Source organism: Monopterus albus, unplaced genomic scaffold (assembly GCF_001952655.1).
Source record: "Monopterus albus unplaced genomic scaffold, M_albus_1.0 scaffold237.1, whole genome shotgun sequence".
Classification (NCBI taxonomy): domain Eukaryota; kingdom Metazoa; phylum Chordata; class Actinopteri; order Synbranchiformes; family Synbranchidae; genus Monopterus; species Monopterus albus.
Window position 1 is genome coordinate 148,012 of NW_018128117.1, and position 13,333 is coordinate 161,344.

General features: G+C 38.2%; 1 protein-coding gene across 1 annotated transcript in view; it reads left to right on the top strand.

Moving 5' to 3' along the window:
* Positions 1-582: 582 nt before the first annotated feature.
* The window catches only part of rxfp2a (relaxin family peptide receptor 2a), a 38,686-nt gene continuing 25,935 nt past the window's right edge, over positions 583-13,333 (top strand). Inside the window, exons 1-2 of the mRNA XM_020620408.1 lie at positions 583-896; positions 8,783-8,929. Coding sequence (XP_020476064.1) covers positions 842-896; positions 8,783-8,929 — 202 coding nt within the window. The 5' untranslated portion in view covers positions 583-841. The remainder of the gene's footprint in view (positions 897-8,782; positions 8,930-13,333) is intronic.

Here is a 13,333-nt window from a genome sequence, read left to right on the forward strand (position 1 = left end):
AGCCAAAGTACACAAAGTACATTTTTGCCCTAATTAAACAATTTGATTCTTAATATTTTATGGTTTATTACTTCATAGAACTAGGAGTTTGATTTACTTTTTGGTTATACATGTATTTCAAATGTGCCACCCCTCCCTGAGTCTGTACCCCAGCCTGGCCACCCATCCAAAATACTCTAGATCCATCCTTGGCTGTAAATTCTTTGACCAGCAGCTGTCCTGCTGACACACACACAGCTGTTCTGATGTCAGAGAGTTGCATGTTCTGCTTTCCTCTTCTGCTGACTGCGTGAATTGTTAAAGTTTTTATTTTTATTTTGATAAGGTGGATTTATGTGGAATGGCACCATTGGGAAACTGAGCTGCCTGGCGGAGGTTTGCACCCCCTAGATTAGCACTTTGCTGTGCATACAGCAAAAGACTGAGCCTCTACAGGTGAAGTTTTTAGGAAAAAAAGAAAAAGGAAGGTGAGGGGGGGTGTTTGTTTGCGTCTATTTGCGCGTGTGGAGGGAGAGAGGGAGAGGAAGGGGGAGACCGAGCAAGACGCCGGTGACTCTCAGCACAATCTCCGAGAAGGACAGTGTGGAGAGGATGTCGCTATTGTTGCGCACCGGCACGGTTTTACTTTCCACGCTGCCATTTCAGCTGATCCATCCGAGAGCTTTGGCTTAGTTCCCCTCTCGGTTATTTCGGTTATTTAATGGGTATTCTCTGGACTAAGTTGGATTTCTGCTGACTTATCTTATCTGTGGACTGTTTTCACCTGGGAAACCTGTCCTGGATTGGTCTGACACATTACAGCCGAAGCGACACAAGCGCAGTAAAACTTCTGCGCCTCAGGATGAACGCACCTGTCATCATTTTGCTCCTTCATCTGACCCAAACTGAGATTAGAGGTAAACGCAAATGGTGGGTGGAGAAGGTTATATGATTAAGACCCACAGGAAAAAGTCGGCTCTTCATATTATTGGCCATGTTAATCTCAAGGAGGTGGTTTGTATTCTTACCATAATGCACACGCATGCTGGATTCGCAGTGCAGAAGCACCAGGGTTTTTGCTTGTTGCTCATGTAACATGTTCAGAGCGCTTTTGAATGAACATTGACTTCCACAGTTTTGCAGAGTTACCCATCAGACTGTTGATGAATCATTCTTAACTCCACAGTAAACTGAGGGATCTCCAGGTTTCATCTTGTAAACAGTGCAGTGATTTGAGGGAGACAGAAGTCTTATTATTTGTTTCTTAGTTGTCAGCTCTGTTTGACAGGGGTGTGCACAAGCATTATTCAAAGACTGACCAGTTTTGTAGGGGCACTGTCCTCACAAGAACAGAAACAAATCCTACAGTTTAGGGTGTTTTTAATGAATGAATTACAGACTGGGTTATGTTTAAACTAATATGTGTTGATGTCATGCATAATTAAGTACAAGTAGTAAGATTATTCAGGCAGGTAAAACAGGCAATAGCAAATGTTCAATACATTTAAATATATAATAAATGTGTCATTGTACTGGCATTTCATTGTAAACCGTCATATTTCAGTTGGTCAGTTGTTCAGATGGCCAAGCTGCTAAACATAGTCCATTCATATCACACATGACCACTCAGATTTCACCCACCTTCCAGTCTGTGATTCGTGTTTGAATCTCCTATTTTGCGACAAATGTTTGGTTGTGAAATACTTTACAAGACCTCATCCAGCACACAAACATTCACACACGTTGATATTGTTCTGTTTCATATTCAGTGCTTGGCGTTTCAGTCATGAGTGTTTAAGCAGACAAATATCACATGGAGGTCTTGTTCAGGAATTTCGGCGAAATTAGTCGTGATTCGTGGTATCTTGCAAACAAAACACCAGACTTGTGTTCAGCTTTCTTCAGTTTGGTGAAATGTCTGAATGATTTCATTTCATCATTAACTTTGTAATCTTTGTTTGGTGGTAGAAGATATATTGGAATCTTAAGTAAAAGTAGTTGTGCTACGGTGAAAAAAAACACAAGCACTGCATTCAGAATCTTATCCTTCTGTCTAAGAAGTGACTATGGCTGTGAAATGCGAAATGTAGTAGAGTATAAAAGTGCACTGGGTATTATTCCAAAATTTTTAATATTGGTACCAATACTGGTACCCTGACTTTGATACGAGTTCATAAATTATGCTTTTCTGACAAAGCAGTTTCATGACATAAAAGGTTAATCTATTTATCACAACCTTAAGTTCTGTTATCACTCACATCAATAAATAAAAATATACAAAAGCGCTTTTCAGTACTAAACATTTTTTTGATACTAAATGGTATTGAAGTAATTTAAGTGATGCTGTAGTACTATTGAAGTACTAAAGTTTGATACCCAGCACTAATGTGTAGTGGATTAGAAATATAAAGTAGCAAAAATTAGAACCAATAAAGTAAGTATTCTTTTTAATCCCACTGGAAAACAAAGGAATATAAAAAGAAAGAAAGAAACTACAAACAAGTCAACAAAAAGTAAAATATAAGAGAAACCAAGAAAAAAGTCAACACAACAAAATATCATGTAGCAAAGAACATTTTAAACGTATCTAAAAACAGATTTCACATTTTTTCTGAATCAGTTTGATTAGCTATTCACATCCATCAGAGGGACAGAGGACGTCTTTAATTCGTTGTCAGTGATGTGGAATTTACCCGTTTAATCAGTTTCAGCCACAGAGCAAACAAGATCACAAATGTGACATTTTCTGCGATTTGGGGATGAATAGCCATGAGGTGGAGGTGGTAAGTCTCTCCACACACAGTTCAGACGGTGTAATTCCTGTCAGATCTGCTGTAGATCACTCATCTTTTCTGTCTTTTGAGGGAGGGGGCAGTTGGGCCATGCTGGAGACCAGCGGGACTCCAGTACAGCACAGAACACAATAATCAGGATACTGAAAGATTTGTACATTCTTGGCGCCTATGGTGGTCTCCAAAGTGATTCCATATTTTGGCCTGGTTCTGTCATAGAATAGCAACACAATACCATCATTATTTTATTCACATCAAAACACGCTTATTTCAAAATCTTGCTCACTTTTATCTTTGCAGTAATATTTGGTCAGTGTAAAACAGCAGCTGGCAGCTGTGATGAGCACCCAGATATTATGCGTGCATTCTCCAAACTGGAGGGCAGACACAGGGGCTGGCAGGTTTTATCAGTGTGCGTCATTTCTTGCCTTCAGGACCAGTCCCTCACACAGAGGTGTTGTAACAGACACAGTTCGCCCATTAGAACTGTTGTATTTTTCTTTGCTCAAGTGAAGCCAACTGCTACAAATTATTTTTACTAAAAACCATAAGGAAGCAAAATATAAAAGACTTGATGGAAGGGGCTTGTAACTCATTTATAGGCTGCAGAAAGGACAGACTAGTTCTACACACCACAATCTGCACCACCTCTAGGAAAGAAGAGTTTAGACTTGCACATGCAAACATGATGATGATGCCACTTATACAAAAAAGTGAAGAATAGTAGCTTCAGTTTAACATTAGCACTGTCTGCAGGTGATGGGTGCCACATATTCAACCTATAAATAAAAATATTATAAAGTTGCTACAATAGAACACTAACCTACAAAGCAGTTATTTTTTTAATGCACCAAATGTTCATATGGCACAATTTTATAAATTCATTAATTTTCATTTTCTAAACATATATGAACCAGACTTAAAAGGAAGCTTTTAATAAACAGGTTTATTAAATTAACTACAGCTGGTTCAGTCCCACAGTTCTGCTCACGTTTATATTTTGCTATCTTTATGATATCTTTTAAACGCTTAGTCAGCAGTGGACTGCTGCTTATTTGATTCACTTGGTTTTTGAAAAGATGTATTGCAATAGAACTGAGTGCTCCTTGTTCTAACTTTCAGCAGTTTTGATTTGGGAATTGGGACTAACGTCACTGCTGCAACATTAACAGCATTATGAGGCTTTACATTGGAATATGTAACAATATTTCTGTCACTGTTCCAGGATACATACAGTACATTTCAGTGAGGGTCCAGTAGATGTAGCTGGTGTTAGAGCATAGAAGCATAGCTTTATTGATATTAGATCCTAAAGATAAAACCTTGAGGCGTGCAGACAAAAACAAAATGTGCTCATTTCATTCTAAATGCCTAGTAATCAGTTATGTTCAGATTTGTCTTATTTTGAAGGGCGACACCAGGATAAATCAGTGTAAAAATGGATCCGTGCAGATCATTTGGGGCACTGGTTTCAGAGCTCTATGACTCTATGAAAACCAAATTAGCTGTAAATCGATCTCTATCTATCACATAACAATGGAACTGAGAATGTGACACTTATTAACTCTGGACAACTGGAACATTTTAAAGTTGAGAATCATTTATAAGGTGATTTTCCCTTTTTTTGTTTTAGAAATTTGGAAGATAGGATTCAAAATAATTTAGTTAAAATGTATGTAAGTCTTTGTGCTGTATGCACAGATATTTTGGGTTTAGTCAGTTTTCATTCACTTATTGCCTATAATCCTGATGTTGAATGGACAGATGTGGGGTTTAGAGAGTGGAAGGCAGCTAGCAAAAATGTATGACTCATATCTGGGTGATGCAATGAAATCCTTCCAGCAACTGCAGGATCAGCTTCATATTCCTCGAATGCTCTCTCCCACTTACAAATCAGGCGTGAGTTGAATGTCAGTGTGTCAAAAGTGCCCAGACCAACATGGCACTTACTTTCATTTAGTGTCCGGTGATGATAGAATTTTGATCATCACTTCAAAAATAAATTAAGTATGTACCTAGTAATCAGTTATGTTCAGACTTGTCTTATTTTGAATGGTGACACCAGCCTGAACAGGATAAATCAGTGTAAAAATGGATCCGTGCAGATCATTTGGGGCACTGGTTTCAGAGCTCTATGACTCTATGAAAACCAAATTAGCTGTAAATCGATCTCTGTCTATCACATAACAATGGAACCGAGAACGTGACAGTTATTAACTCTGGACAACTGGAACATTTTAAAGTTGAGAACTGTTTGTTGGTGATTGATTCCTGTTTCAGATTAGGGAAACATTTCACACTGACCAACACTGCAGTGTTTTGATGTCCTGAGGTGCCTCTGTGTTTCCTGGTGTATCTGATTTCATACACAGCATGATGACCAATTATAGGTGGAGCAGGTTTTTGTTATATCTGACATCCTGCAACCACATCTCAGTTCAAACCTCAACAGATCTAAATTTGTGCATGTGTTCTAGTCTGGTTGTGATTGTTGGATGCCATGTGGCTGAGATCATTTTGCCATAACAATCTAGAGAGTTATGAGCTACTCCTACTGCTTTACGCAATATGTGCCTGAGTTAAAATGTGGAAAGAACAGAACAAAAATTATAAATAAAAAAAAAAAAAAGACAGGAGTCACATATCAAAGCTGAACATGTAGTTTTTCTGGAGTGTTTGATTTTAATGTTGCAGCTTATCAGAGACCTGCTTTGACTAACCAAGAGTAGGCGCACTGCATTCAACACAGTACAGTAGGTAGTGTAATAACCACTGAGGTCATGTCTATAGAGACCAAACAATTTTTCACAAATGCAAGATGGGACATTGTGTACCTTGACGCAACTTTAGGAGATATTTCTATAATTACAATGTGTCACCATAGAAACTGTCACCCGATTCCAGCTTTCCTCAGCTTTACGGATATTTACACTCAGCTCATAGTTTACTCAGGCCCACAAATTTACTGCTGTGGTTCAGTCTCACCACTCTCATAACATGGTTTTTGGCCACAGCAGGCAGCTGTTTTCAGTGAAAATACTCTTAAAACTCACTGTAAGCTACCCGCTCAGCAAACAACGGACAGACATGGTGACTAGTTGATGAGCACTGTGGAGCTAAAAACTCAGGAGTTGGTAGGTAAAAAGTATTGGATGCACATTCACCTGCTGGATGCATAATTAAGCAACTGTTTATTACTGTAAATGCTACTATTTTATGTTTACATTTCATTGTACGGCAGTGGGTCCTGACCTTCGCACTTATGTCTACCATTCATTCAGCACAGTATGCTGACGTCCTGCACATGGCTGTGGAAAAGGTGTTTTATCTCCTCACCACAGTGCTAAATCTGGAGCGCAATAAAGAGATTGAAAAAAGGGCATTAAGCAGCAAAAAGTACTCCTTTGTCCCATCAGCCTTTTTAATGAAGACAACGTCTACTGTAGTTTAATGACTCTTTATCTCTTCAGTTTATTTTCTGAGCATTAGCAGCATTAGGGAGACACTACTTTAATTTACTTACAAAATGTTAAGCAAGCATCTTGAAACCCCTCCAGGAAATATTATCATCAGTTTCATTGCTGAGTAAATATAGTTGAGCAGCTTGTAGTGCTGTAAGCAGTTGATGTTGTTTATTTGATGATAACTTGATGAATTTCATATACAAATTGAGATGACTTTTTTCTTTAGTTTTTTTGTATTTGACCTGCACCACCAAAGGAAAAAAAAAAGTCCACAATAAAAATAGTTTCCCACCCTTTGTCTCTTCCTCTGCTCTGACGTTTCTGTATTTTAGACTGCTTTATTTTGTCCTGGCCGGTCATTTTTATTATATCACAGGCTATAAGTGTAGGCAATCAAACTGTGATTACGTAAACATGTCATGATTTTTCAAAAATCCACATGCTCTCATCTAAACTCATAATTATATCAACATTTCATTTTACTATACTTACTATATACATTTACTTACTACTATAATAAAATGAGCCATTTGTATCTGAATATGAGCTGTTGTATATTAAACTCTTTGTCATAATCCATCCACCTGTCAATTAGCTGTACCTTTGCAGCTCTGGGCTTAACCAGTTTAACTGGCTTCAATGGACCAAACAATCCAGATCCAGGTCAAAAAGTCAGTGTGGTGAACTCAATGATCTACTGTACGTACAAAGAACTCTGCCCTGCCCACCAGGAGACACCAGTGACTAATTTCTTCCCTCCCATCTGCTCCTCATTACCAGTGTCTGAGTACATAGTGTACATAGAACGGAGGTGTGTGTTGATTACTTGCATAACAGCATGTTACCTACTTGTGTGTATGCAAATGTTTGTGTCCATGGTTGAATGCACAGATTTTATTTTGAAGCAATCGTGAGGACATTTTCTGCCAACTTTTACCAACTTCCAAGAGCTGTTTAAGGGTTAAGACTTGGTTTTAAGCATGACAGTGTAACCACTTCAATGGGAATTTTGTTTGTATTCATATTATTGAAACTGACAGTGTGAAGTATAATAAATATAAATTGTACAGAATTACAATAATCATACCACACAGAAAAATGCAGGCCATAATATACAGCAAAATTCTTCCAAACTAAAAATATCAGCCACCTGACTTGCATCCAACAACATTTTAAAATGGCATGTGATTATGGTGCCAAATAATAAGTAATTTAATTTAAGTTTGACATAGAACTTATACAGTGCATTACTATACAGTACATGTCCACAATATTCTTTTTCTTAAATTTCTGCAGCGAAAACATCTTTTTCTTGAAACTTTTTGTGACATCGTTAGAAAAAAGCTCATTCCCTGAAGACACGACATAATAGAGTACATGTACGAGCTTTTAGATCTGTTTTATATTAGGTGTCAGTACAAATGGAGTGATGCTGCATGTGCCCCTTACAGATATGAATAAGGCCTTTGTGTTCGCTGGCAGCCAGTGATAATTTTACAAGCCAGACATACAACAGGCTGCAATAAATGAACTCCCAAAATACATTTTCATGCCAGCTCATAGCTGACTTATGTTTTGGACATAGTTGTGAAGAAATGATAAATGATTATCTTACTGGTTTGTGTGAAGCTTTATTAACATTGAATGGCACATAAGCTGCACAAGTTTATAAGTTTTGCATGTATCTAAACACACTACACTGTAGTTGTTAATGAGGTGGGGTAAAAGTAAAAAGAAATAAAATGTGAGATAATCCAGAACCAGATATTTTGTCCATTTTGGGAAAGAAAGAGCCACCTTACCCAGACTTTTGGTAATGATTTTCATCATTGGAGGGGATTTGGTACAGTCCAAAGACAGGCAGTGACTCTGAGAAAGTTTGGCAACCAGTGGCGAGTCGGTTTGGTTGTACGAATGTTAAGTAGGCTGTGGGTTTCAAACAGCATTCCCAAGGGGTTAGGTTTTCATTTTTATTATAATTGCTAGCAGTTAACATAATAATCTAAAAGAAATATGATTGATTCAGAAAACACAAGCTGGGCTTTCATTTATTTATTTTATGACGCTGGCCTATTTTACAAACTAATAATAAATAAACTGAACTGAATTAAGTGATGTTATTCTAGAGAGTCATGTATGTTGACATCAGTGACACTGCTTTTCCTTGGTTTGTCCATCACAGATCTCTCTCTCTCTCTCTTTGTGTGTGTATTTCCATTCTACAAAATATAGTAATCACCACCAACAACAAAACTGACACCATACTCAGTGGCAGGTGGAGGATGGGTGACCTTTTATGTCTACCAATCAGTGCTGATAAAACTGAGATGTCAGTGCTCTTAGTAATTTTATGGTCTTCGTTGTATTTTACATGTATGTAATCCTGGATTTTAATCAGAAAATACTATTTATGTTACAACTTCCACTTATAAATTATTTCTGAGATTTATGCTGTAATGTATTTCAGGCTTTCCGCCTCTGAAATTTGGTGCTAACTGCCAAAATGCTCTACGTAATCCTACTGGTTTTCCTCTGTCTTGTTTTCAGCACTGGGTCTGAGCAGCAAGGTGGAAGCAGTGGCCAGATGCCCCCTCGGCCATTTTCCGTGCGGGAATTTGAGTGAGTGCCTCCCTCAGGCTTTGCAGTGTAATGGACACAAAGACTGTCCTAACGGAGCTGACGAATGGCGCTGTGGTAAGTTAGCACTGCATACTGCAACTGTTGTATATGAGTAAACAACAAGGAGGCCTCACAGAATGTTTAATGTGACTAAACATAGTGGCTGTACAAAAAACTAAAAGTAGATTGCTACTGTTGTTTCCTTTTTGTTTGATGAGTGTTTGTCTGTTGCTCATGATGAGTGAGATTATGGCCTCCTGCCCACTTTCACAGGTTGCTCAAGCCAGACATTGGTGCAATCCTAGCAAAATAAAAAAACTGCAGTCAAATAGGTACAAAACACATGAACACAAATTGACTTTTTCACTGCACATTAAAGCCAAAACCCAAATATATAATATGCAGAAGGGATAAGTTTGATTTTATGCATCCAGACAAGTGAAAATAGAAAGATGATCCAGCAAGTTCTTCAAACAGCACTTCTGTAAAACTACAAAATACTACACTGCTATGTCGATGACAACAAAAGTAGAAATGCTCACTAACCACTGCAAAGCCAAAAGGTTGCAAGTTTAAAATATCACTGTTACCTCAGTTTTTTCCTGCAACCTGAGCCTCTGCTCAGCATTACTGTGTCCTACTCTGAATGTTTACCAGTTCCAGTATCAGAAAGTAAAAGTAAAAGTGCTGCATTCAGAATGTTACTTAGCACAACATATATTTAAAGTATCCAAAGTAAAAGTACTCATTATGCAGAATGGCAAGTTTAACATTATTGTATATTGTATTAATGGATTATAATTATTGGTACATTATCACTTTAATGCTGTAGCTGGTAAAGGTGGAGCTCATTTTAGCTACCTTAAATGCTTATAATTTGAAGTACTGTTTGGTATATTGTGAATTTTCCACCAAGAATTAAGAAGAATTAATTAAGTGTTATCATTATACTGTATTTTGCTGTAGTCATCTGATTGTGAAAATGTATTTGTGATACCTTTACTGTGTGTAAAGGTATCAAATAAATGTAGTGGAGTAAAAACTAAATATTTGCAGTGAAGCTGAAGTATGAAGTGGCAGAAAATCAAAATAGAGTAAAATAGATGCCTTAGAACTGTGCTCGGGTAAACGTACTTAGTTACTTTCCACTTTTGTATATGAAGTTGATCGGCAGGGGCAAAAGGTAGGAAAAGGGGCATTTTAAAAACTCTCTAATAAACCAGAACATGAATGTGTACAGTCATGACTTTGGGCAGTAGCTCAAAAAAGTAAAAGCAGTAACAAATTTTGGCTTATGTGCTGAAGTGTAATTGCTGCTATTTGAACCTGGCCTACATTTCATTATGACTTCAGTGGCAAATATAACCCTGTCAAAACCAGAACCACAAACTCAAAGTTATTTACAGTACTGCCTTGTTTAAAAAAGACATAAAACATGTAGTCTGCATCAATTTTCACTGAGACTGGCTTCGTTTTCTAGAAATGAACCCCACTGCGGTAAAGTGGTTTTAAAAAAGTGTTGTAATCACAAAGAGGTTCTGCATATACAGTCGTGCTTTTCTATATCAAACACAGGAAAAACACACTTTTCCAAGATGCTGAGAGATGCGACACCGCACTTCCCTCAACTCACAGAGCAGGCTGCTCGTCAGCGGATTAGCGAGATCTTCACTTACAACCACAAAACACAGCTTTCAGCCAGTACAATAGCCAGCCAGGGGGCTGCCCTGGGAGAGCTCGCAGACTGCGCTGTGCATAGACAGTACTGACAGTTTATTGTAAAGTTACTGGAGTCATTCTGGTCCAAGTGCGGACAATAAGAAATGGCATTAAGTTGCACTGATGAAATTTTCAGTGTTACATGTGAAACTGGCTTGAGAGCAACTTAAATGTAGGATTAATAATATTAAACATTTATTACATTTCTTGCTTAAAGCAATCAGCACATACTGATGATACAGCAAAAAAGGAAAAGAAAAGCTTTCAGATTTTCACCTCATTCTGGTAAAAACACCAGGCTGTAGCTATCTGGGATAGGAGCCACTGGAAAAACCTCCTCATCACCACACTCTGTATCCTCAACAACTTCTATCTGATCTGGAGATGAAAAAGATAGACAGCTTTGGCAGAACACAAATTCCAAGAAAAATATTTCCAAAAGACAATTTGTCTTCACTTGTGCCCAGTTTCAGACAATTGTTCTGCTTCACATTATCATTCAAGACCAAGCTTCTCATCTACTGGACATTTGCTCCTAAGTGTCAACCATTCTAGTGTTAAACATTAAAACACTTTGCCATTATTGCCTCCACCAAGGAGGTTATGTTTGTTTGTTTGTTCACAGCATAACTCAAAAAGTAATAAATGGATTTTGATTAAATTGTTTTGAAGCGGTAGGGATGGACCCGCAGAACAATCCATTCGATTTTGGCACCTAGAGTCTTCACTATTGTGAGATGGGGATGTTGTTTCCTTCTAACTCCATAAACAATGCCTACAATGACAAAAAGTGCATGATAACATCCACATGAGATCGACCACACATAAAAGTGTGATCTGGATCGGAGTAATATTACAGATCTGCTGATCCAGATTTATAGGGATCATGGAAAACTCGTTACAGTGAGACAACAAATAATGCTACAGACTAAGATCAAATTCTAGCTGTGTCACTGTGTGCACATATTGATAAACTTGCTCAAACACTAGACAAGGATCCTAGCATTTGTCATGAGATGCAGTAGGGTTTTTTTATTCCCATGTCTCATTTTAAGTAACACACCAATATGGTAGTGTAAATATATCTGAAAAAGTGTGAAACATTAAAAAATGTGTTTTGAAAAACATTGTATTTTCTGGGTAAAGAAATGTTTTCCATCACAGCTATATCAAGAAGGAGCACACATTAGTCTCGGTCTGGTGATGGTTGTGCCCTCTGGCAATAAGCAGGACCCCATTTTGTGCTGTAGAATGCCTCCTCTTTGCCATCCTTGTAATCAGGCAACCTGCCCTCACTGCCATGCTGTGCACCACTGCCATAATAACAAGGGCTGATAAAAAAAGAAGCTCACCTAACAATGGCTCCAGTTTGTAGTGCAGCATCATCACAACCACTTTTTTTCTTTCTTGTTGTAAAGGAAATGTTGTAAACACTGCAAACACTGTTCCTGTGGGGTCCCTGACATCTCAACATTGTTCTTAGTGTTGTGTCATGGCAATAATTTCATTAGAGCCTGATAGATACAGGATGTTTAGGGCAATATTAGCTGTTATTCATTTTTTTAAACAGCAACATGTAACAAAGATTTCTGATTGGGATCCCTTGTGTTTAATTATTTAGCAGCCATGTAGAGTGTCTGGATCAGCTTTCACTGTCGTTTACTCATCTCACTTTATTTGCACACATTTATTTCTAGTGTTTTTCTGCCAGCCTAATAATCCTTCTGATATTACCAGCTTTAGCCAGCTCTCTCAGCTTAAAACTGAGAAAAACTATCAGCAGAATGTCCTCAGTGAAAATCAGATATGCATTTGAAATGTAACTCTTCTAACATGTAAGCTATGGATATATTTACCATTACTGTACATCTGATTGGGAATAACGCTAAACAATAACAGCTCATTAGACGACTTACACGTCATGGCATTCACCACCTTTAGGTGACAGCATAGGGAGGAAGGCTTTTCTGGCGGCAGCAACCTGATTGGCGCACAGTTGGCTGGCTGATAGACTGGCTCAAGGGCCAGATTGAAAGTGTGGGCATCCTCAGTCACCTAATCAAGTTGAAAGTAGGAAAAGGAAGAGAGAGAGTATGGGCAAAAATAGTTTTCTGGATTGATGGTTCACTAAGCATCATCATTTAGTTAACTGGAAGCATTTCTTTATTTTAGTCGTGCTTTTTGGTGCACAGCCTTTATCAGGGTGTTGACTAACTGTCACCTCAGGAAGTGGAACTAGTGGAAGTCAGGGATGGCAGCTGTGGGTTAGGGCGGGATTCACAGGCACGTTAGGGCCTAACGATCAGTCGAAACATCCTTTACCATCAGTACTAGTACTAGAAAGCTCACCTTACTTACATTATGGCACATTTCACCATGTGTAAATGACAGTTGCATAGATTTATGATTTACTGTGTGTAGCTGTGATTTGAGATAACTATGACACAATTCCTGGAGTTAGAAAGAAGTCCTATATGCAAAGGAAGATATCCCTCTGTCCCTTCTGCTCCTCAACACTTGTGACTCGTCAAAGTCTTTTCTTCACTGCATTCACTCGCAGCCTCCTGTGCAGCATCAGGGAGGCGTCGCACGGCAGCTGACTGTAAGCTGAGATCGGTGGGCACACAGAATATGCTGGCTTATTTTCAGAGACAACATGTTGGAGAGAACATTTGACAGGTCCAGTTGGTTCAGCTCTATCTGTGCAAAATCTCTCTTTTATTAAACAACATCTACAAATGAATGGTGGTTCTTTTAGAT